General features: G+C 46.6%; 1 protein-coding gene across 3 annotated transcripts in view; it reads left to right on the top strand.

The window, feature by feature from the left end:
- The window catches only part of LOC119172388 (uncharacterized), a 132,647-nt gene that overhangs the window by 87,182 nt on the left and 19,849 nt on the right, over nt 1-25,616 (top strand). For 2 of the 3 annotated variants that reach the window (XM_037423459.2, XM_037423458.2), the window contains exon 2: nt 12,004-12,153. In XM_037423459.2, the coding sequence (XP_037279356.1) occupies nt 12,004-12,153 (150 nt within the window). Of the gene's footprint in view, nt 1-3,627; nt 3,977-12,003; nt 12,154-25,616 lie in introns of those variants that run through there. The other variant, XM_037423460.2, reaches the window with a different exon arrangement.

Genomic DNA, 25,616 nt, shown 5'->3' with positions numbered 1-25,616 from the left:
CAAGTACCTATACACGAAATAGTCATTCGTAAAGTTTAGTTTAGCCGAGCGTTCTTCTAAAACGCCGACAGCGTTTCTGTGTTGCGCATTGAGCAACCGCTCCTGCCCATGGCTGAGAAGTTGCTGCCGCTCCAAACTCAAGGCGCGCTGCAAGCTTGATAACGGGAGTAGTTATACAGAGGACGTTTTTAAAGTAAAGATGTTATAAGGAAGCCAAAGGTGTGACGTCACTAGTTTCTCAATATTTATTTAGTCTACGTGGTCAAACTGCAGTATGAAAATCGTGACGTTGCACTGATTGGGTGGCTGAAGTTTTGGCGCATAATTTAAAAAATCGAATACATTGACCCTCGTTTCCTGTTCTAAAGAGGAACCTGGAGTGGCGAAGTGGTGGCAATTGAGTTTGATAACAGTAGTTTTTAATTGTACACTTATTTAACGGTCAACATTATTGCCACTTTAGGAGAAGTATGCATGCACTGCCTGTGACAGTTTTTTCGAGGCATCCATGCACCGGTGCGGAAATTATATGCGCCAGCCTTCATCGCACAAGTACTCGACTCGCGCTCAGGGGCGTTTGCATGCAGCATAGCTGAAGTGTGTGGCTGCAGGCTTAATTTAAGCACGTGTTGAATACACAGCAGGTCGTAGCTGCATCATACGTTTCATCTCTGTTGTATTGCCATACTTTCTCATAAGAAACGCGAAACACGGGAAGTGTTAGAAGCAACGACAAGCCATCTGTCTATTCCTAGTGCGTTTTGTTGTTTTACCGTTACCGTTTTGGCAAACAGAACCCAGTTATACAGGTTGAGCAATGGGTGTATAGGTTAATTTATTCTCTGAAAGTCAGTATCCCATGGCGTTTCGCGAGACATTGCAACAGAGACTTTTGAATAACGCTAGTATCACGTGGTACATCTTTGTGAGTACTATGGTGGCTATTCATCCTTGATGCTGCGACATCGCCCTTTAGTAAGTTAACGCCGTGGAATGCATGTGCACATCAGGACAAAGTCGATTGCTCAAACTAAGAGGAAAATTCCAACGGTTGTCGTAAGTTGTAACGGTTTATTTTAAAGGCGGTACATGAATTGATTTTCAAAACCGGATTGATTGGACGAGTGCTACAGCGAATTGGATTAAATACCTTGTATAGCTTATCTAACACTTAGCGGCCGTTCCTACGACTATTATAAAACAATCTTTTTTGCCTAGTGTTTGTAACGTTGTATTAGGAAAACAAATCCGGCGTATTAGGAAAACAAATCCGGCGTTAAAGTGATGAAGAAGCAGACTCTTCGCGAGCAAAGAACCCTTAGGAAATGTTGAATGTTCCTTATTAAGTCATGTCGGGCTCCTAGAAAAACATAGGCCGCAGCACTTTGTAGGTTATTCTATTTCATGTCTATGTCATGACAGGGAACAGGTTGGTGATACACTTGCAGCTATTTTTCGTTTTCCAAGGGGCAGTTGGTTTTCTTGCAGTACTCGTAAGTCACTAGAAAGCTATTCGCACTTTCGAAAAAAAAAAAAACCGCTGAAATCTTTTTGTGGAATAAGACGTTTGTATATTGACTGGCCGAAATTTTCGGGAACAATTTTCGATGGAGGCGAAAATGTTGTAGGCCCGTGTGCTCAGATTTGGGTGCATGTTAAGGAACCCCAGGTGGTCGAAAATTCTGAAGCCCTCCCCTACGCCGTCTCTCATAATCATATGGTGGTTTTAGGACGTTAAACCCCGCATATCACTCAATCAAGTTTTTTGGAACCTGTGCACTGCTATCTAGAATTGTTTCCCTTTGATGTTTAGGGGAAATATGACGACTAGTAGGTGAAAAAAAAAACAAAAAAACGCACGCGTTCTGCAGAACACAATTGTCGTACTCAATATAACTGCATTTATGTTGTTCGTCTTGGTCTTGTTGGGCTCGATTATACTTTTCCAGAACATTTGCGTACGAACGGGGAAGAGTGCTGAATTGAATGTTTAATTCTCGAGACGTGCAAGGCAGTTCTGATGTGCCGCTTAATCCACTCGAACTACTGTAGTAAAACGCATCGACCTGGCCCGTGTTGAATACCCCAATCCTTCATCCAGGTTGTGGGGGTAGTGACTCGTTTTGTGGCGTTAAGCGTGCATTCCTTCCATTCCGCACTGCGTTTGCCTGTACGGAAGACCATTTGAAGGGAAGTGCGCAAAGAGAATAGAATGCGACTCGCCATCTGTGTGGAACGCTATCATCGCGTCGTTTTGTTTTGCTCGGAAATGCGAACGACACAAAAGCAATGTTAGTTCTGAAAGGTAGTGACATTTATTTAGATTTCCGGAAGCAAAGGCGATGGCAAACAAGGTTCTCGAACTCGCTCACAATAAGCAGTAAACATACATACACACGACCTGACTTCCCACCGGATATATATATATATATATATATATATATATATATATATATATATATATATATATATATATATATATACACGTAGATTATAAAGAGTCTGGCTTCGGTTGCCGTAGAATTAAGGAGAAATTAGTATGCGCCTCTAAAAAACTGTTTATTGGTGACGTTTCCATCGGAGACCGATCTTCATCAGATGTGATGAAGATCGGTCTCCGATCGAAACGTCACCAATAAACAGTTTTTTAGAGGCGTATACTTATTTTTGCTATATATATATATATATATATATATATATATATATATATATATATATATATATATATTTATATATAAGGGAAAGAAGTGTATACCTAAGGGCTCGTTTTTCCGTGTTTTTAACACAATAATAATGAGATATAACAGACAGTAATGCCAAGGAATGTACAGGGGAAGTTATTAACATTAATGGAATGTAAATAAGAAGAAAGAAAAGTGGATGAAAAAATTACCAACTGTAAGCAGGAATCGAACCTACGACCTTCGAATTACGCGTTCGATATATATATATATATATATATATATATATATATATATCCGCTTTTACCATATCTTCCTTCCTTTGGTGTGACTGACGTAAAAGAACATGTGGTATGTATTAATCGATTTCTTGTATGCATTAGAATACTCGCAAAATTGCTCGTGTGCTTAGCCGTACATACACAGCCGCACTGTCTCTTATTTGCAGTGAATCTTATGCGCATTGTCCATTTTCTTTGTTCTCTCTTTCTTCCTCTTTTGACGTCCCTCTCGAAGGATCTGCCGTAAGACGAACAGCTCTCGCGTCGTCGAAATACGAACTAGACGTTTTCCAGACGCCACGATCCGCGGTGCGCTGCCGCAAGCCCGCGCAGAAACAATCGACACGTTCTTTTATTTCTCCCTCTAACTTTCGTAGCAGCGTCGGCTCTATCTTCGTTATGTTTTCTCTCTCTTTTTTTTTTTGCGCTCTCCTCTCCTAGATCACAACGTGCGCGTGAAAACGGACACCTGCTCTCGAAACAGCCGCAGCAGGAAACACCACTGCGCGCGCGCGCTAGAAACTATGGCGTCGCCGGCCTACGGCGCTACTCTGAGCGTCGAACCTGTGGCTGCATGCCGTCGGCGTCGCAACCTCGCTTTGTCTCTCCCCCGCTTTTTTTTCTCTTCCTCCAAACCAACTCGCCTTCCCTCTGCAAAGCCACAGAACGCCTCTCCCGTTAGTTCGAGCCCAGAGAGCTTCGGCTTAGCTCTCCATCTTCTGAACCTCCGCCTGCTTGGCATGCCAGTGCGATCCGACGCGGCAACCGTTCTTCTTTTCCTCACGTCGGCGTAGCGCCCGTGGCCTTCGTCGAAGTGCGGCGCTTTTCCACGTCGACTTTGACAAACGGGGGCCCTCGTGCTTGCGCGGCGCGTGGTTCCCTGCACCTCGTTCAGTGTCGTCGACGCTTGTCTTGCCGTCCCAATGATGAGCCTGGGACCTCCTCCTCCTGCCCCTCCTCTTCCTCCTCCGACAGCGATGATGCACCCAGCGCCGCAGCAAGGATACGCGAAAGGTCTGTTGCACCTCCATACGTGATCCGTAAAGACCGCTTGCCCGCAGTGCAATGGGCCGCTCGGGGCAAGGGTAGGTGTCGCTGCTGCACGCACTGCCCTCTCTTGGGAGTAGCGCGCATGTCGCTCTTGCTTTTTGTTCGCCGCCTCCTTTTCTTTTCCTGTCTCTTTTTTTTCTTTCACATGGCGCGGACGCTTGTGACGTACACCTGTTGCACCGTTTAAGGCGCTGAAGTCGAGGGTTCGATTGCCATTTTTTTGTAGGCGTAGGGTCGACGCAGTTACAGCCACTGTAACGCAGTCGTAAAGGGAGAAGGAAAAGGAAATGCCGAAGGGAGAAATGCTAGCAATGAAGGTGTAACTTTGGCTAGCGTGCAGTGGTGGATTTGGAAGAGGGAATAGATAGATGATGGGGAAAAAAGGAGGGAATGAAAAAAAAGGCAGTGAATGCACCGATGTGTGCGGGACTGCACCATTCGTGAAAGGCATTCGCACAAGATCTTCTTCCTCAGAACGCTACTACAACATCTCGTGGGGGTGTTTCTTACTACTCTTACCTTTATAAGTTACCGAGCTCTCAAGTGTTATTGAAACTATTGACATGGCCATAAGCTTCGGGGCCCTATGCGTTATTGTCATGGAGTGTCGGGTTCACGACTCAATTTCTGCCGAAAATGGTGACAATTGTGAAATTTCGATGTTGCAAAAACCTTTTGAAGCCGCAAGGACGGAGTTAAGATTAATCTACGTATTATGTCGGGTACATATGCTGTCCACTGTAGACGCCATGTTACATCTCTAATCTATACGATATATATGCTTGATGTGTCATCTTGCTCGCGGCACCCGTAGACACCAGGGCCACATAGTTAGCTGTCGCTATTTTTGCAGGAAGCTCTCTGGGAGGTGTAGGCATCCGAAAATGGTCGTGCGCAAACTTCCTATCAGCGTTAACCCGAGGTCACAGTTTGCATATGCATGCGGCGTGTTTCTCTTTCACGTCTTGCTACGCTTGTTTCTCCGAAACATGCTACGGAGTGAGAAAGAGGTTCATTCGCAGAAAGGTAGAGAGGTTCGCCCTGAGCTATAACATTCTCTGGCCTGTTACTCTACATTGAGGTGGGAAAGCGGGGAAGAAAGCGGAAACCTGGCATGACGATCAGGTGAGGAGGTGCGCATGTACTTGTCCATCGCGTCCTGTCATTTCTAAAGCTGCGTGTCAAGCCTCGACGTTGCTGTAAAGGCAGAGATACAAGGCCCATGTGGCTTGCGGTTTGATCTGGTTTGATCACCAACAAGGCTCGTCTTTAGGCTTTATAGGTTGGAAGCCCACACACATACATACGTATACTTCGCTGCGTCAGGCTTAACGCATCGATTAAGGCTGACGACATACCAGAAACGCGTCGATAAATAGTTCCGCGTGATCGACGATCCGCAGGCCTCGGTACAGCTGTAGAGCGAATCTCGCGATCAGCTACGTCGTGGGCCTGAACGTGTTGCTGAGAATGCGTGCAAGGCGTCACGTGCATCGATCATCCTTTCTTGCTTTTATTTTTTTCCCCAGTTGCTGAAGTAGTACTGTTGCTGTATGCTCACAAGATCTCTGTACGAATACAGCTGATTAATGTAGGCAGTGAGACGACGTCATATGTGACGTTTGCTCGTTCGTATGTTTGTTTCGCGCTGTCGCCGTTTATACCGTGCCTCAGGCAAGAGCTTAGTTAAAAGAAACACAGGTTTGTGGAACTACTAATAATTATAATCGTGGACTGATTGTTGCGTGTTTCTAATTGGAAAAGGGAACGTATTAAACTTCCCCGACGTTTGCGGCAGCTCTCGGACATTTGAAAGCCGAGTCGCGGACGCTGGGGGAAAAAGAAGGACATGACTGGGTGCTGCTCTGGTCCATATATGGCTTTCGGGGTAGCTTGCTAGGACTAACAGATTTGTTTTACTTTTAGTTCGTTAAAGTTTCCCTACTTAATGACGGCAAACTATAGTGATGGTATTTGGTGACTGCAGCCATCGCGATTCTCCGATAATGACTTTTTTTTCTGAATTTGTGAGCCGGAGACAGCCATTTGAAGGGGGTGGGGGGTACGGGGGTTGGGTCGTTAAGTGTGCTGCTCTGTAAAATGTCCCTTTCATCCCTCGAGAGATTGCTTATGCGGTTCGGGTGCTTCATCTAAGACTGCATGCGCAACATTCTTATGCCTTCTGCGGGAAACAAATATATATATATATATATATATATATATATATATATATATATATATATATATATATATATATATATAGTCTAGTAGATCCTCCGTGAGCGGTCACAACGTGGTTTATTTCGACGTTTCGGCCTAGAGTCTGGCCTTCATCAGGAATAAAGATACAGTTTGTCGGTGCTCAGCTTTATACAATTTCAAATCAGAGGGCAAGGAAAGAGGAAAAAAAGGAAAGAAAAAAAGGAAAGAAAAAAAGAAAAAAGAGAAAAATAATATACGGTGGACGCCCCTGGGGTGCCCCCCTTCCACTTTTCCCTCCACTTCCCCCCATTTCTCTCCCCCCTCTCCCCTTCACCTTTCTGATGTCAGCGGTCTGTGTATATTTCCGTTCACTAGCGCATTCCTCCCGATCAGACGGCCCTTCCTGGCACTGGCGGTTCGGTGTGGGGCAAAAAAGAGCTTTTCAGGAAGTCCTAAGCCTTTAACTACTCGGGGTCCCGTAAACAATTCGTCGTAGAAGGACGGGGGCCGCGTATTGTGGCAGAGGCTGGTCAGCGGGCATTTTAGGAAGTTCTAAGCCTTTAACTACTCCGCGCCCTGTCAACATTTCGTCGTAAAAATAGGGGTGCCCCGTATTGCGGTAGGCTGTGCAAGCGCGTGCAATGCGAATTCCTGGCCCGCTTCTAAATTACGCGTGTCGTGGGGGCCTCCTGGCTGTGCACATGGTTGCTGCTGGGCATGTCGTGCATGACTCTCTACCCTTGTTTACAAACATCGAATATATTGCTCTATAGACGTCATGTACTGCTAGAAGTATTGCTAATACGTGTAATATTGCCTGTCAGAAGCGTTATATATATATATATATATATATATATATATATATATATATATATATATATATATATATATATATATATATATATATATATATATATATATATATATATATATATATATATATAGAAATTGGCTTGAGCGGACAAACGTGCGAAAACTTTTATTGCTCCTACGTTTCGGCCGGGGTCCGGCCTTCGTCATTATCGCCGAGCGAGACCCCGGCCGAAACGTAGGAGCAATAAAAGTTTTCGCACGTTTGTCCGCTCAAGCCAATTTCTATTCATCACTGGATTCACAGAAGACACTCGCTGGATATATATATATATATATATATATATATATATATATATATATATATATATATATATATATATATATATATATATATAACATACTGAAAATAGAATGAATGGCTTGCGGCCATAAATGTGTAAATTGCGCTAAGTCGTAGTTCATTCACTGATATTTGCCGCCGTGCACTCGAATAATTGCTTTATCACGCACGTTGCAATTGACACCAGACATGTGCAACCAGACATGTGTCTTTTAACCTTAGAGCTTGCACGACGTATACACATCAATTAGCAGTTGTCAGTGTTTTTCCAGCGTCACTACTGCGGCAGAACCCGAACAAACAGTGACGTGCTGTTCTTGCAGTGACGTCCTCAGTGAAGTTTCTGCTTGGGTCACATGACTACCACGGATGTGACGACGGGCGGCGACTGGAAGATCCACTACTGGGCATTCAAGGGTGTGAAAACACGTGTGTCATTGTGTAACGCTACCTAATGCAGATGGCGCCCGCAGGCACTGAGTTTTCTAATGGACAAGAGAAAAATGTGCCGTCAGTCACTTGCATTCATATTCGTGGTTGTTTTTGGCGAGCTTCGATTTGGGTGGAGCCCACACCCTGCGACGTCGCCAGAAGGGCCTCCGTATGTCGACGGTTCTTTTATACTCTTGTTTACAAACATCGAATATATTGGTCTATAGACGTCAGGTACTGCTAGGAGTATCGTTAACGCGTGTAATATTGCGTGTCAGAAGCGTACAGTCACACCAGGTGGCCCCGCCGTGGTGGTCTAGTGGCTAAGGTACTCGGCTGTGGACCCGCAGGTCGCGGGATTGAATCCCGGCTGCAGCGGCTGCATTTTCGATGGAGGCGGAAATGTTGTATGCCCGTGTACTCAGATTTGGGTACACGTTAAAGAACCCCAAGGAAGGAAAATAGGGGGAAAAGAACGGCAGGGAAGGTAACCAGCCTATAGGCAGCCGGTTTGCTACCCTGCGCACGGGAAGGGGGTGGGGGAGGTGGTCGAAATTTCCGGAGCCCTCCACTACGGCGTTTCTCACAATAATATGGTCGTTTTAGGACGTTAAACCCCACATATCAATCACACCAGGTGTCACCCCATATGAATTTCGCGATCACTGGCTGCTTCGGAGAATCGCACTAGGTGCCACGTCCTTTGAATTTCGCAATCACTGGGTACTTCGGAGGCCCACACATTACATAGCGCTTAGGCATGATTCATCATCATCATCATCAAGAACATGGCGTGCAGCTGCGTACGTGTACGTATTGCTTTACAGACGCTTGATGAGCCCTTCGATAGAGCGCCGGGCGGTCATTATCGCCGAGTGAGAGTGCGCCGGTCCGATTTCCGTCGAAGGAACGTTTTCATATAGTGTTTTTTTTTTTGTGCCATCTATTAGCGATTCATTATAACAACGTCATATCTGTGATGGAAATACGTCACTCAATGATTATGAGGATGATATCTGGTGTTTCAAACTCTATAACTACGATATGATTATGAGAGACGCCGTAGTGGACGACTCCAGAAATTTCGACCACCCGGGGTTCTTTAACATGCGCCTATAGATTAGTACACGGGACTCAACCATTTTCGTCTGCATCGGAAATGCAGCAGCCGCAGCAGGGATTAGATCCCGCGACCTGCGGGTCAGCGGCCGAGTACCTTAGCCACTAGACCACCGCGGTGGAACAATACGTCACTGAAGTCTTCGTAGACCCCGGCATGAAACACGTTCGTGTTAATAAAATTTTCCCGGCCCCACCGCTCCCTATCTGCGGCTTGCCTTCCTATTTGAGGCGTCCGTAGTTGGCAGGTATGTAAATCTTTATCGATGTTATTCCTACTCTTCCGATATAAATTTGATAGCACCTTCTATCGTTAATTTTTTGTCGGAGGGGGTTTATTTGAGACGAGGCCTCCATTTATACCGATAGACAGACATAGAGACAGGCAAACAGGAAGTTGCTACCGAAAATGATGACGTCTACCACGGGCTGAACAACGTCTATATTACTTAAATAGCAGCTTAAGGAAGTGCGTCGAGCAATAGTGGGACTGCAAGCTTAGAGGTAACTCAAGTGTACAAGAAGCTTCTACTGCACTCGGACGCCAATGTTTTCTGGAACACACAGCTGTGGCACGGAACAGAAGCGGTTGTCGAAAATGCAGGAAAGGTCTCCCTCTGGCTTCACTCTCTGTGCATGATATTTAGGAGCGAAGCTCCTTGAGGCGTGGGTCGTGCGTCTCCTGTATGTAGTAGCCACCTCTCGTTTTAGTCTGTAGCGCCACGCTAGATTTGGCCAGCCGGCCGCGCCGAAGAAGAAGCGAGCCGCGTGGCTCTAGAACGGCTTAGCTCCTGGCCTGGCTGGACGCCGCACCTGCGACTCCGCCTACGCCTGCGTCCCAAATAAAAGCCGCAACCACGGCACGAGCTCTTGATCTACCGTCTCATTTCTCCTCCCAAAGCAAGTCTCTGAATGTGCGCTAGATGGCGGTACTTGTATATGATGAATATTTGATGAGAAGATGCGAGATGGTGGTACTTGGAGTGTTCACTAGGTGGACGTACGGATGGATGGACGAATAGAGGGGTGGACAGACAGACAAACAGACAGACGGGCGGACGGACGGACCGACAGACGGACAGACAGACGGACAGACAGACGGACGGACGATTCATGGTTTATCGACAAAACCCTCTGAAGCTTCGCCCCACTCATCATCATTCACTGCGTGGGTATCCTGTGATTTTTTTTATTTGCACTTTTCTGCGAAAAGATCTTTCGCAATCGGTGTGCGTTGTGGCACAGCGAGGTAATATAACGCGTGAAAATGAAAAATGGTTTCCGCAAACTCACGCCTGCCTTCCCACGTCGCAGAGAAGAGTGGGTAACCGCAGATGTTCTCGCGAGGTTGACGTTTGGAGGCGTTATCTTTATTTTTGCCTATATGTGTGTTATCAGGGGGAAAAGGAAGGCGCCCGTGTTACTTTTTTTTTACGTGATTCTTGGCTTGCTAAGTGTGTACTCCCTCTATAAAGACACGTTAACTCTAGGAGAGCACCTTACTGGGCTTTATATACGTGATTAGGACGGCAACGAGCAGCCCCTGTACCTCCCTGGCCCGTCGTTCCGTCTCCGTCCTGTGTCCAGCGCTGCTTATTGTGGTCGTAAATGTTGACTCTCTCTCGAGTCTTGCGGCTCTTTGGAGAGATTATCTCTAAATAGAGTACGCTTGCCTCCCTAGAGTGACTCTTATATATAAGATAGAACTCGAAGAACGAAGTTAAATGATTATTTTTTCCTTTTAATACGAGAGCAAGCAGTACGCAGATGTTACTTTCCAAAAACAGACTGAAAATATGTGCACCAGAAAAAAAAAAGTGAAGAGGTGCGCCTTTCTGGAACGTACCGCTGCTGTGTCACGTTCCGCTGCAGCATTGTGTGTACAGTGGTGAAAGACAATGTAATGAAAGGTTATCATCGGTGGCGTAGCCAGTGGGTGCATGCGTGATCATTGCACACATCATTGCTCTCACCCAACGCCTGCAGTTGTAACCCATGCAATGAACCGGACTGGAATCTCCGGGAAGTATTTCTTTTTTAACATTGTTCTCTCTCTCTTTTTCTTTCTCTTTCTAGCTGGTCAAAATTTACCCAAAGTGGGCCAGTATGGCCGTCTTTTGTACCCGTAGTTTTTTTTCTCCTTTTTTTGTTTCCTTGTGCCTGAAATTCTACTATGTATACGAAAAAATGTGAATGGATTGAGTTACTGGTTTCTTCGCTATAGATTCAAGCCAATGAGATCAACAGACAATGAGGCCAAGAAAAGCGTATTACACTTTCTTTGTACTTTTACTTGAAGTGTAGTGGTTGTGATGTATACAAGTTTTCGGCGAATGAACAACTCGTTGCTTCTGGGGATCAAATCTACAACCTTTCAAAGAATTTAAGACATATTTAATGTCTTACGCTTTTCTGTCATTACGTAGTACGTTCAAAAGATTTAGCCACCAAAGCAATCATCGCATCGTACTTTACGCTATGTTATTGCGACTGTTGCGGGGCTCTGCACTGAAAACACACTTTAGGTTGACTCGGTGACAGCCGTATTGCCGCCAACGATGCCGCAGACAAGTCAGTCGCGCGCATCTAATGGTCCGGGCGCTTTTCGATAAGATTCCCTTGTGGGAGCTCACAAGTGACACGTTATCTTGTTCCGACTTGTGGCTGATCTTCGCGTGATACGATGACGCGTCAGGTTGCATTTGCCTCGCGAATGCCGGGTGCAGACGAACTTCTAAAAGCTCAGATAAAAAATAGATACATTTTTCCGACTTTGCCTATATGGTGTAAGCTCAACATGCCGCCGTGTGGGCCTTAGTGTAATGTTCTGTTGCTTTCACGCTTTCGAGTTCGCCCTTTACACATGACCTGGTTGCCTTTCTCCAGTCACAGTGGACTCTGCAATGTCGCCTTATCTTCTTGCAGATGATCACTGCAGGGACGGGATTGTGCGTGTGTGTATGGCGTCCCGTGTTTGCTTTTGTGTCGCCGCGCTGAATGGCGACACGGCGCGAGAAACGCTGTATTGATCGCGCGTGTCTTGTGCACATGGACACCTCTGACCGGAGCTTCGTTGACCGTGCAGGCTACCCGGTGGAATGGCCCCACTGGCAGAAGCTACACGCCATCCTGGGCAAGAGGCCCGTGCCGCACTCGTGGAACAACTATTACGATGACGAGCGCACCTCGGAGAGCAGAATCAGCCGGACTGAAAATGGGAGCTTGCACTACGATGGTGAGTGTGACTGAGTTCACGGCCTCTTTCATAGATGTACCGTGCACGTTCGCAATGCGTGCAGTAAATCGGCATGTGATTAATTGATTTGATTGATTGATTGATTGATTAAGGAGTGGATGGTATGTTGGATGACTTGATTGACACTCGTGGTCGAAAGTAAGCGGGACGAGCTGCGCGGCTGTAAGTGTGACCGAGTGACACTGGCATGCTTTGTTTTGACTGGCAGTGGCACCTGGGCCCTCCAGTGAGGCTTTGTACACTTGAGTACTCTAAAGAGAGGACAGCATAGCACAACGAAGGCTTGACGTTAAGGGCAACAAAGTGTTTTCTCTTTGGTGGAACGTTTTATTGCTCAGGAAGTTTTCTATGTAGTCCCTACTTCCGATATTTCGGTTCTTCCGATAGTCGTATTGAGCTGTCATTCTTTGGCGACCAGTCGCTGTCAATAAAATTTTTGGGAACCCAAACGACATGAATGGCATAAATTAAGGTCAGATAACACCAGAATTTGCTTGGCGAGCGTGTTTTTGTTTCCTTCAGGTTGTGTGATCATCCTAACTCCCAGTCTTTCCACGTAAAGAGAAACTGTTTCATTACTATAGCAGCCACGAATACAGCTTATAAGTTATTTAGGCTCTTTACGTGCCCTCGTGAGTATGTTCTTGAAATTCCCATGTATCGCTGTTTCGACAGAACGCAGCAGCCATGCCTTAGGCTGTCTACTGACAACTGTGTGGTGTCCATGAAGAGAGGAATCGCACCTGCGCCGCCTTTTGCAGACATGCATCTGACCGGCGTGTGAACCGTACACGTCGATACCGTCCGCGCCACCTGAGCGATCTTGATTGCAACCGGCGCCGCCACAGTTGGCTGATCGTTGACGGTATTGAGGCGATCACTCTCGCATGCGGGATAACTTTCCTGATTAGTCCGGAAGACACCCGAACTCTGAGCAATCTTCCCGATATTACAGGCGTGGCCATAGGCGCGTGAAACGGCTTTTGTCAGTTTCATCACCGTGCAGTAATGACTTACGGTAAAACTTACTGAAATTGAGTAATGGCTATTCCGGTTGTCACGACACGTGGCACACAGCACATTTTGATTTTTTCACACGCGCGCACGCGCCGTGTAATTGGGAGTACTGGTATGATGGTAATGGCAATCGTTCAGAATTATGGCATTTCTCCGACCTTGAGAAGCAATAACTAAAAAAAAAAAACATGTGCCACCTTTTTTTCGCGTTACTCAGTCGCTCTTGCTTTACAAATATTCCGATTACTTTCGGCAGTAGTGCCTCTTAGCTGACCTTCTTATTTCAACAGCTAATCAGCGCGAACTGACATCACGTCAATGTCGCCAATATTCCCTAAAGGGATCACGTCGCAATGTGGCCCCTGGAATTATAAACTGCAATCCCGCTGCATCTTTTTTTTCTCTCCTACGCTCCCCCTCTTTTTCGCAGTCGGCGGTGAAGGCAACTAAACATTTCTCAGTAATGAGGCGTCCACACCCCCCAGCGCATGCAATTCTCTCCCTCCCCTCCTTATCTCGAGTCGGTGGCGAGGGCAACGAAATGTTCCCTCAGTACACACGCTTACTTCGTAGCCGTTGATCGTCGGTCTTGCGGCGTTCCACGTGACCGTGAGACAGAGGTCGTCAGCTTTGGTTAGCACGGGATTACGTTGAATGCCTCAGGCGTGTGAATTGAGAAATCCGCTGTTCAGCATGGCTCCTGGCAGCGTTCATGACAGCTGTCACTGGCATCAAGCGGTGGTCACCGGCACCGTCAGTCAGGTAGAGGTTCTGAATGTTAGTGCACCAGCTTAAGACGACAAAGACCAGCGTCTGTGGGTGCCTTTCACCACCTACCCGCTGCTTCGCATTAGGGAGCCTTCATGTGCGCGCCGCCTCTGTGAAAAAACGGAGGCGGCGCCCACATAAAGTCTCCCTACTTCGCATCCACACATGGAACCCTTTAGCGGGGTATGACTTAATTTTTATTTAGCTGTAAAGCGTCCTGTAGTCGAGATCAATCCGGTGTGCGGCGTGACCATCCTTTCTGCGCGTGCGTGTCCTCTCCCCCTCTCTCATGGCCTACACTCCCGCGTATCTTGCCTCGCAACGCCGACAGCGTCTGCTAGTCCACGCTCACTGCCCCTCTCTTTTCTCTACATAGAGTTTCCCACAATACTTACTAGAGGGAGCTCTGGCGCTAGTGTTTATGGGAGTTGCAACACACGGCGCTTCAACGAGCATGGGAATGATGGGTAGTACGCACATTTGACTAATTTTCGTACTTCTGGCCTGCTTCTGGCTCCGTGTGTGTTCGTGTGGCTTGGAGCTGTTTTTCCACGAAAACATAAATTAGCAAATGTTCACCGTTTGCGCTTCACAACCTTATTCTTTTAAGCTTACTATATTGAATCAAGTCACTAAGTTTAAAAGGGTTAGTTTTTTCTTTCAAAACAAAACCGTAACCAGTAATAAACGAAGCCGCAAGTACGATTCGCCGCCCGCAAGTACGAAGACTAGGCAAATGTGTGTACTACCCATCATTCCCATGGTCGCTGAACGATCGCAGCGCCAGAGTGCCCTCTAGTTAATTTTGAGAAACTTTATGCTTCTCTAGGCATCCCTCCCTGTTGCCTCTGGACCCCCATTGCGAATGCGCGCACCCTCCTTTCCGGCGCCCCCCCCCCCCCCCCCCTCGAGTTTCTTAATTGAGAAAACCGACTGCTCGCGCTGCACAACCGTTCACTGGCCACCCCGTATGCAAGTATATATATATATATATATATATATATATATATATATATATATATATATATATATATATATATATATATATATATATATATATATATATATATATATATACCAATCTCTCCGGTGGCTTGGGTTCGCATCCCACCGCTGCCACCACTTGAGACGTCCCCACTACGCTACCGATTGCCAAAGAGAGGGAAGAGCCCTTAACCCCCTTTTTATCCGATTCCCTCTTGGCTACGTGCCTCAATCACTTTCCACGTACAGGGATTCGTGCTGGGGCCGGGAAGTAAGAGACGTCACGATCTTTTCTTAATCATGGACGCATTTAATTCAATAGCAAGTGCAAATGGCGTGCACACATTGCCCTCCGTGAACGACATCTCTATTACACGAAATTGTAACACATCTACAAATACTCGCGGCACGCGAAACAGGATAAATAAGCGAAGTAACGGTGACAATATAAGGGTGCCTCAATACGGAGTAAACACACGACGACACAAATTATAAAGTGATAAATTATTAAAACTAATATATATATATATATATATATATATATATATATATATATATATATATATATATATATATATATATATATGCGCCCCAGATCTTGACTTGCAATATTGTTACAGTGGGAAATTTCTCCTGTGCACTGTTGAACAATAAGAAATTCGCAGTGTGCGCGTCGTTAACAAAAAAGTGGTGCGCAGCAAGGAGAGAGAGCGAATGGTGAGAGAAGCAGCGGCGAAGCACTTCACCTACCCTCTCCTACACTCTCTCACACCACATGCTCCGGTCGCATGGGGCGAGGATAAGCGCGCGCGCCCGCAGCTGTTGCTATGTGAGAGTGGTGCCACGGACAACGCCGGATGCCTGATATAGCCCGACCAAGAAATGCATTCGCATTTGAAACGCACTGTGGGTCTCTGTGTCTGTTTTTTGATTGCCCATTAGCAGCGATTGACATGTTCCAGTGGGAAACACCGGTCCAGCACTGTAGGTTTCTGGCCTGCACAACGCCGCCAATGCAAGAGTTAGCACTCGCTGGTTGTCATCTACCAGGAACGTAGCCAGGTGGTGGCACACCGAGCACGTGCCCCCCCCCCCTCCCCCAAGCCCGAAAGTTTTTCCGCCATGGCATAAAGAGCGAAAAATGGCCATTTGAAGGGGGTGCCCCTCCTGAAATCAAGGTGGTGCCTCCCCACCACTCGGAAAAAATTTCTTGCTATGCGCCTGTCGTTTACACATTGTCCCCTTTAGTTGGACAAGATGTAATCTTTTTTTTATCGTTGGCTTCGTTCGACAACATTAGCGTGCTGTCTCAAAAGTCCCGTTTACTTGCGAAGGTATTCTGATTATATAGAAATAAAAAGAGTGGTGATTTTCATGCTAACTGTATGAACCGAAATCTGGGTGCCTGTTAAAGGCACATGTGATTGCGCCTTGATTTGTACGAAGTACGCCCTCTTCAATCTCCTTTCTTTAGCTGTCGAGGTAGAAATGGATAGTGGGTGATTCCACGTAGGTGACCTCTTAAAATTGTTTCTAAATTTGATATATTGTTGCCTGTTGACTGGAAAGAAGAGATTCGCAATTGGTTTTGCCGGAAAAAGTTTATTATGAAGCGCAGTAATTCACTAATGACGAAGAAGTAGAGTACCACGCTTACCTGCTCTGCTGTTTTCTTTCTTCTTTAATGATGAATTGCGCCAAATTGAGTGAAGCTACGTTCCTCAAAATTTTTTAACTATATGTAGGCGTACTTGCGCTTACGCTCAATTATATTGCGATTCTCTGCATAGTGTAGGTTTTTTAAATAAAAAATCTCAAACTTGACGTAAAAATGCTTTTTGCTTAGTATGTATAGGCCTTTATTTCAAAAAGGACGTATTCCTGGGCGTTGAGAATTGCGCATTGCTTTTTTCAGCATTCTTATTTATAAAACTGATAAATCTCATATCATTGACTCTTAGATACAAAAAAATATAATCGTGATAAGTTCATAAAGAGCTTGCAGAGGAATTTTCTCATGGCTGATAAAAAAAAAACCCAAAACCTTCTTTTTATATTTTTTTACTCTCACCACTTACTCTTCTGCACATCAGTTTTAACAATCAACAAAAACGTGTTGCGTAATATGGTTTCACTTGCAGTTCTGGCCCGTCGAAAAATGCCATTACGCAAGAATATACTGTCGTAGATCGCCCGCTAAGTATGGAATGCAGGCCTATAGACGGTTTTAAGATTGCAAGCGTCGTGCCCCAACAAAACTTCCGGTCACCTCATTTACCAGCTCCTAAAGTCGAAACTGAAAGGACGTTTTCACGTTTTTTCAAGGGTATGGAAAGCCTCCTATCAGTTTTTCAAATAAAAAGAACGTGCGGAACGTTCAAGGAAATCTCGCAAAGCTTTTATGTAGCTCAAAAGAACAATAATTCGAATACATTTTGGCAAATACGGAAAGGAAAATGTAGGAAATCAGCGGGCTACTTTCTGACGCTCTTCTTATACCCACCGATGCTATAGAAAGTACAGCAGTGGACAAAACCGTATGTAATCAAGGGATTGTGTTTGAAAACAGTGAAAGGGTCTATACTACAGTTTCTTAAAAGGCAAGAAACACTTAAATATCTGTCGACTGTACTAAGAACGCCAATTTCGAAATGATCTGGTCATGGGAGCGCCAATGAGTGCGGTGTTTCTGAGCAAGCAACATATCAACAGATGAAAGTAACTACAAGAACGATCCTTTTAGCTCTCCCACTTTCCTCTCACAGTGCTACAGTGAAACCGGGTGAGGTGACCGTTTTGATGCGGTTAAGTGAGGCAATGCGTGGCCTTCGTGCTTCGCTGTGGTAACGCGCTGTTGCTATGACGGTCTCATTCAGCGCGCTTGCGATAGAAGTGTAAGTTTGTGAACGCTTTTCACACATCGTGAGGTGGCAGTTGTTCAAGACTCGCGCACAGATTCGATCCGCACTAGGAAAATCACTCTCAAACGCCTCTAGTTTGGCGCTCGCACCGCGTTTCTCGCTGCCCGTATGAGGATTAGCGAGCACGCTAGAGGGAAGACACGAAGCGCGTCGCGCTTCTCTGCGCGCTTCACATCGCTTTGAAGTATATAGTGAATATCGAGCATGGGTGTTTATTATGTGCTTGATATCTCTGCGCGCGATTCACCATAAGTGGTGTGACGGTGTACGCTTACTCCACCTACCGCAAAGGTTAAATCACGATGGTGGGCGTTAGTCGTTGGGACGCTGGTGTGCCGTCAACGTCGGTACTCGTATATAGTTACTATACGTTGTTACGACTCGCACAGCCGCCGACACTGTTGCGTAGCGCGCCGAGAACACGGGCCACCAAGGTTGTTCCGTAGCGCGTTTCTCAGCTCGCGGCTGCTTCTGCGCAGAGCTCATAGACGAGCGGACAAGATGACGGTGAGTTTAGGCCATCTTTATGTATACAGCATAGAAATGGAGGCCTTACATATTCGGCAAAGGGGCCGACTGCTTATGGACTCGAATAGCCGAGATGTCTTCTCTCTGACGCATACGTCGGCTGCTTGGCGACGTGCCGCTTGGCTTTTTTTTATAGGCTCCGGGTGGCCCTTACGTCAGTAAGGACCAATCAGAACCGCCGCTGCCGTGATGTCAGATTCCTCCAGTCAGGAACCGCCGCTGGATTGCACCCATGGACGAGTGATGTTGCCACGCATTGCGTAAAACTAGCCAGCCTGTGTGGCGCTGATTGCATGATCGGGCTGCTATCAGGCCCATGAGTTGAGGGATCTCGCCGTGCGTTGTGTAATCAGACCGGCACTGCCGGGCTAGATGACGTCGTTGAATTCATGGCGTCACGGGGGCTCGCTGGCTGGCCTTGACACAGATTGCCTTTGTAGAGGCAATGGCGTTCGGTCTGGTCTCCCAGGCGTAACAACGTCCACATGCCAAATAAAATAGACATTTAAAAGATCTCTATTTCAATTCACTTTAAGTGGTCAACTACTTTTGTGACATGTTTCACTTTCGTCTGATATCTGAACGGAGGGTTCAGTGATCTTTTCTTCTGTAGTGAGCATTGATGTTACCACTGTATCGTGATCTTCCTCCAGCTTGTCCTTTTTTTTTAACAACGGAGCTGCCTCAGATGGAGTTTCAACTATGACTGGTGCCCACGCCAAACACGGTGCATCTGTACAAACCGATGCTATAGCACAACATAGCTATGTATGGTATAGCAAGGGGAGGGAAACGGAAGTGACGGTGAGGATGAGAGATGAAAAGGGGCAGAGGGTACAGTGCAGAGTAGCCATTACAGTATGGTGCAGTATAGAATGGTATAGTATAGTAAAGGGTTGGTAGGAAAGTGGAGTCGGGAAAAGATAGAGGGCACAGCATAGAATAACATTATATGGTATTACAGGGTATGCGAAAGGGAAGTAAGGGATAGTACGAGTGATGCGAGATGGAGGAGCAGGGCAAAGGAGGAGGGTAAGTGGTGAGCTGAGCTGCGTTTTTACTTTTCGCACCACTAATGCGTCCCAGCATATTTTTTTCTATCAGATACGGTATACATGGGCTGCAAAGCCACACCGAGAAAGTAAAACAAATCATAATTGCTCTGAAGTACGGTGAAGTGCGTACGGCGCATCGAACTCATGCAGTTTGAAAGTACGTTTCGCCTCTGCCCGAGTTCGGTGCTCTTCGAATTCCCGGAAACGTAGCGACAAGTTCAAACAACTATCAGCTCTCTTGCTTGATTACAATCGCAGGAAGAGTGAATTGAGTGGCATTTGACCTTTCGCGGGTGTTTGAAGTTGCTTCGCGTACGGCGTGCGCCACCGTGTAAGAGCTATGGTTCATCTTTTTAATCGAAAATAAGAATGTTCGAGCGATCGAAATGTAACACTCGGCTGGGTGCTTGTAAAGGACCCTAGCGGCAGAACTACGTAACCCTACAAGCCATTCTGAACTTCAGGGCAAACTCCACAGTTATGGCTATAGCCGGCGTTGCTCTTCATTATCTTAGGTTTCCTTGAACACGCTTCGGCCCTCACCCGCGGAATTTCTGATATTGTAAGCATTGTTCGTGGCCTAATTGTTCGGCATGCTTCACATCTCGGCTGTTTCGGAGAAAAAATCTGCAGTTACTTTAATGCAATGCGCCGATTGTGCTGGTCCGTACAAACATTTAGCCTTGGCGAATCACACGAGACGTGTACCGTTGTCCTTGTTGAAATTGTTCTCGTTTGGGTAACATCGTAGGGCTTACAAAGGTTATTCACGTGGCGCTGAAGTATGCAATTTCGCTGCACAATTCGCAGTTTCGCTTGTTCTGGAAATAACCAGGTCAAGGAAAAAGAAAACCGTGCTCTTTTTTAACTGTGCTGGTTGTGGAACAAAAGGGCGGCCCCAGTGACGTCAGTGCATACTCCCTACACCGCATAGGAATACGAGCACGAAGAAAGGCATGACGTCTGTGTTACGTCCTTTTTTGTTGACGTCCTTCTTTTGATGCTCTATAAGCTTCGTGAGGTCCTTCTTGAGTGGTTTTGTTGTGCTAAAGATAGATCGGGAAATGCGTAGCGTGCGGCCACGTGCTGGGGTTTGAAACTTGACCCCACGCTTCGGAGTCAAGGTTATGTTATCCAACACTGCATTCCCTTAAACACATCAGGTGCAACGCCGTGCAAGCTGCATGGTTAGACTTCTTGCAGTAGATTTCTCTCACCAAGAAATTTGACTGCTGCATATCTCTGTGTGTGTGCTTTTCGTTTTTAGAGCGAATAATAAGTATAGATATCCTTCGTGCCTGAGAAATAAATAAACCTCATTATAGCGTCTGTGCGCTTTCTTATCGTTGCATCCGCGATTAGTTCTGGTAGCATGCAGTTGGAACTAACCGCGGAGCCACGTCTGCAACGACGAAATTCAGACGCGCGGTGGTATACGTTTTGCTCATCAAACTTCCTTCATAGCTTCCACAGCCTTGATGAATGAAACAGAGTATAGATCATGCGTACAGACCTTATTGTTGGCTAGGCTACATTTGCAGGCGTGCAGCATGAGAATACATTTTAAAAATATGATTTACTAGTATTGAGTGAGTGAGTGAGTGAGTGAGTGAAACAACTTTATTGACGATCCGGCATAAAGGGGGAAGGGGTAGGGGGATTAAAGCGAGACACTAGCGTGTTCGGACGTCCCGGAGCAGCAACCTACTCGCGTCAATCCCGTGGGGGCGCCGCTTTCGGCCACTGGCGTTCCAGGATGCTAAGCACGTGCTGGGCCACGTCTCTTTGGTCTTTGGTTGCCTGGCTCTCGGCTGATGATTTTGCTGCGTATGGCAGTTGGCATTACTTCTTGGTTACCCGGCGGTGGTGCACAGTCCCAAAGGAGGTGTCTCTGGGTGGCTCGCGCCTTCTTGCAGTGTTGACATACATCAGTAGTGTAAACCTCCGGGCAAACATGCTTTGCCCAGAATGGGGTCCATATGGATTGTACTTGCAACTGCCGTAGTGTGGCTGCTTTTCTGCGTTGTAGGTCTCGATGAGGCGGTGGTAGAGGCGTCTGCTCGTTCTGTACCACTGCAGAACGTCGGTGTAGGTTGTGATAAAATACTCTCCGTCTTCGGCATCGGGTCGTTGCGGCTCCGAGGAATGCAGTACTAGTACTGAAAAATTTCTGTACTAGTAAGCCCGGTGGGCTTTCATATTTTGTTATAACATTGCGTATCTTGCCCCCTGAAAAAAGGCTTTCGAAGAATGCATATGTGTATAATAAGAGTTCTGCCAGCAACTGTACCAGTCCGGGGTCAACTGCTTTCATGGAATGGATTCTCCGATTCTTCAGCTTGTTTTTCTGTATGGTTATGATAATAACAATAATAATAATAATAATAATAATAATAATAATAATAATAATAATAATAATAATAATAATTTCACCTATTACACTAACTGAATTTGTAGTAGAGGCTGTTGATTAGTGTGGTAACAAGAAATGACAAAGTGAGTCAGATTAGCAGAGGAACAAAATGTCTGCTTAATATTATTACTTTATTGTGTTAGTTTGCTTTGCTGCCGCTGGGCTCATGAATTTAGCAGTCATGGATGAGATATGGCGATAAATTTAGGCATGGCAGTGATGGTAAAGATGACGTTTTTGTTGACATTCTCTCTGTAATCAGGCAGTAACCAATTAATACCGGCCTGTTTCTTTCTTGCTTTTGTTGTTTCAAATTAAGTGTTCATCCCCTTGTTTTACTCCAGCATCCTGTCTTTTTATCGCGTATTTTTTTTCTATACGAATTTCAATTAAAGGAATTTTCGCTCGTAACACGAGTGTCAACTCTGTTTCTCGAACATTTTTATGGCCGCTTTCTTTTAGATGCGAAGCAGCTTAAGGTAGAGCTCAATCCGGTGTTCGGCGTGATCACACTTTACGGCGCATGCGCGTCCGCTCCCCGTTCTCTTCCCTCATATGCTCCCCCTGTCGCCTCGCAACGCTGACGTAAGGAGCGTCTGCCGACTTACGCTTGCTCCCCCTTTCACTCCTCTAGGCATTTCTCCCCGCGGCGTTTACACACCCATTGCGCATGCGCGTGCCCTCCCCTCTCTCTCCTCTCCCACGCTGATTCGATGTATGGCGTGACTACCCTTGCTGCGCATGCGCCTCCACTCCCACTTATCTTCTACGCTCCCCCCTCATGCCTCGCAACACCGACGTAGGAAGCGTCTGTTAACTTACGCTCGCTCCTCCTCTCTCTCCTCTAGGTATTTCTCCCCGCGGCGTTTACACGCTCATTGCGCATGCGCGTGCCCTACCCTCTCTCTCTCCTCTCCCACGCTGATCCGATGTACGGCGTGACTACCCTTGCTGCGCATGCGCGTCCACTCCCACTTCTCTTCTACGCTCCCCCCTCATGCCTCGCAACACCGACGTAGGGAGCGTCTGCTCACTTACGCTTGCTCCCCCTTTCTCTCCTCTAGGCATTTCTCCCCGTGGCGTTTACACTGCCATTGCGCGTACATGTCCCGTCTCCCTCACTCTCCTGTAATACGCAGCCCCCTCTCTCGCCCCGCCTCGATGAGCGCCTGCGCCAACATCGCCACCAGTGTAAGCATTAGTGCCCGCTGCTTCGCATCTAGACATGGTTCTTTTTTAGTGGGAGATGGTGTAATTTTCCAGAGGCGAAGCTCCCTAGGCTGTGGTTTGTTCCCCCCTCAGTAGTAGTAGTAGTATTAGTAGTAGAAGTAGCAGTAGCAGTATGTAGCCACCTCTAGTTTCTGAATAGGTCAATAGATGGCGATGTGTATGTCCTTGGAAATATTATCACAACATGGTGTTAGTGGTTTCCGTATAGCTGACGATGTCGTATAGTTGACTAACGGATGGGCAGACAGACACAGACAGAGAGACAAATGAATGGACGGACAGACAGACGGATGGACGGACAGGCAGACAGAGTCAGATGGAGGCAAGCATGGATGGACGAATACATGCACTGACGGACGGATAGACGGAAGCACGGACAGACACGTAGGCGAAAACGCGAACGGACGGACGCGGGGACAGACAGGCAGACGCATGCATAAATGGGCGAAAGCATGGGCGGATGCACGTACGGACGGAAGCATGAAAGTACGGACGGGCAGATAGATGGAAACATAGACGGACAGCGTGGATGAGCGCACGGACAGAAGCACAGACGGGCGGATGGATGGATGGATGGACGCTTCGGCCTACTCACCATCATTCACTCCGTGGATATGCTGTAATTTTTTAGTCTATTCTGATCACGTCGTGCTTACATAAGTTTTTTACAAGTCAGTACATCCATCCGCATTTAAACCGTGGGTCTCTAAGCAAGATATGCCTTCTGTTCACTATATCAGAAAAATATCCGAGGGTTCTATGAGTGTTTCATTTTTACTAGTTGTTGGCATAGGCGTTCTGTATTAAATCTTCATGGGGAGCAGCGCAGGCCCTATTTATCGGTAGAAAACTTTGGAAACGGAAAGGCTTGTGACGTACAAGACCTTTCTTTCCTCGCGCCTACCCCAATCATTCAGAGCTGTTCAGGACGTTGCTGTGGTTTTGAGGAACAATAAATCAAAATGTGCGCAAGCTTTTCTTTGTTGCACACATCCTCGTGACTTCGTGTGCCATCTGTACGTGGTGCCATCTTCCGGCGGCAGCAACGGTGTCCTGCCATGATGGAGTAGGACATAAGCGAAAAAAACAAAGAAACATTGATTGGTTGATACGTGGCGTTTAACTTCCCGAAACCACCGTATAATTGTGAGAGACGCTGTAGTGGAGTGTTCCGGAAGTTTTCGACCGCCTAGGGTTCTTTAACGTGTACGCAAATCTGAGCACACGGGGCATTTTCGCCTCCATTGAAACGGAAATGCGTCACTGAAGTCTTGGTGGAACCGAGCATAAAATACTTTTGTGTTAAAAAAGAAAGATAAAGAATGGGACGAGTAGTAAGTCAGGCAAGCCGGTACCAAGCTTCGCGCAGTAGGTAGCCCCGCCGCGGTGGTCTAGTGGCTAAGGTACTCGGCTGCTGACCCGCAGGTCGCGGGTTCTAATCCCGGCTGCGGCGGCTGCATTTCCGATGGAGGCGGAAATGTTGTAGGCCCGTGTGCTCAGATTTGGGTGCACGTTAAAGAACTCCAGGTGGTCTAAATTTCCGGAGCCCTCCACTACGGCGTCTCTCATAATCATATCGTTGTTTTGGGACGTTAAACCCCACAAATCAATCAATCAATCGCGCAGTAGGTAATATAATAATAAAATATTATATCTACAACTCTATATGTACAATTGGCGCCGTATTTCCCCTATTGAAAGGGCAGTTCAACTTTGTTTTTCTTTTTTGTCGCCATTGTAAATATCACTACTGATCTTAGTTTAAATACTTTGCATTCAGTTTTGCGTCCCTGTCTGCCTGTACTTCTTACTTTTTCTTGCAACACCCGTTTGTGTACTCCAACCATCAATTACTATCTACTTGAATTATTGCCTGCATCACTTCTTACGTTTCTACTGACCGAACTACAACAAAGATCTCGAAAAGTTTCGACAGACGTACACGCGTCAGCAAACGCGGAGCGCGTTCATGCACTGTTTCGGCAACGACGGCGTGAGTGCGAGTGGTGCAGCGTTACGAACCGCAGCTGCCGCGTCGTTCTCAACGCTTTCCCTGGTGCACCTCGTTTGGTTTGGTTTGGAAAAACTTTATTGACAAGTCCGAAGGCGTGCGCCCTAGCACACGGCGGGCCGCTCCCACGATGGGACAGTAAGGCCGAGCCCTAGCGCCGCATCGTGGGCCCTCTGGACAGCCCAAAGTTGCCTCGTATCATTTTATTTTTACTCTTGCCTCGTGGAATCGGCTGAAGTGATACATGCGTATATCTGCTGCTGCGTTTCGTGTGGCGCTTCTACCTAAACTCGCCCTTAACCCTTCTATGCACAGCACTGTCTCCTTCGCCAGCCTCCACCTGCTGCCTGTTTTTTTTTTGTTTTTTTTTTTGTACGATGCTGTATCGATATGCGATATTCGTAGGGTTCGTTCCGTGAATGCCTTCTCTTATATATGGAGTGATTGCGTAATGACAGAACGTATTTTATTGCTAGGTCGAAGTACGCCGGGAAATACTTAAGCAAAAGGAGATG

This window comes from Rhipicephalus microplus, chromosome 4 (assembly GCF_043290135.1).
Source record: "Rhipicephalus microplus isolate Deutch F79 chromosome 4, USDA_Rmic, whole genome shotgun sequence".
NCBI lineage: Eukaryota > Metazoa > Arthropoda > Arachnida > Ixodida > Ixodidae > Rhipicephalus > Rhipicephalus microplus.
Note: the sequence above shows the minus strand (reverse complement) of the source record. Positions and strands in the feature narration are given on the sequence as shown.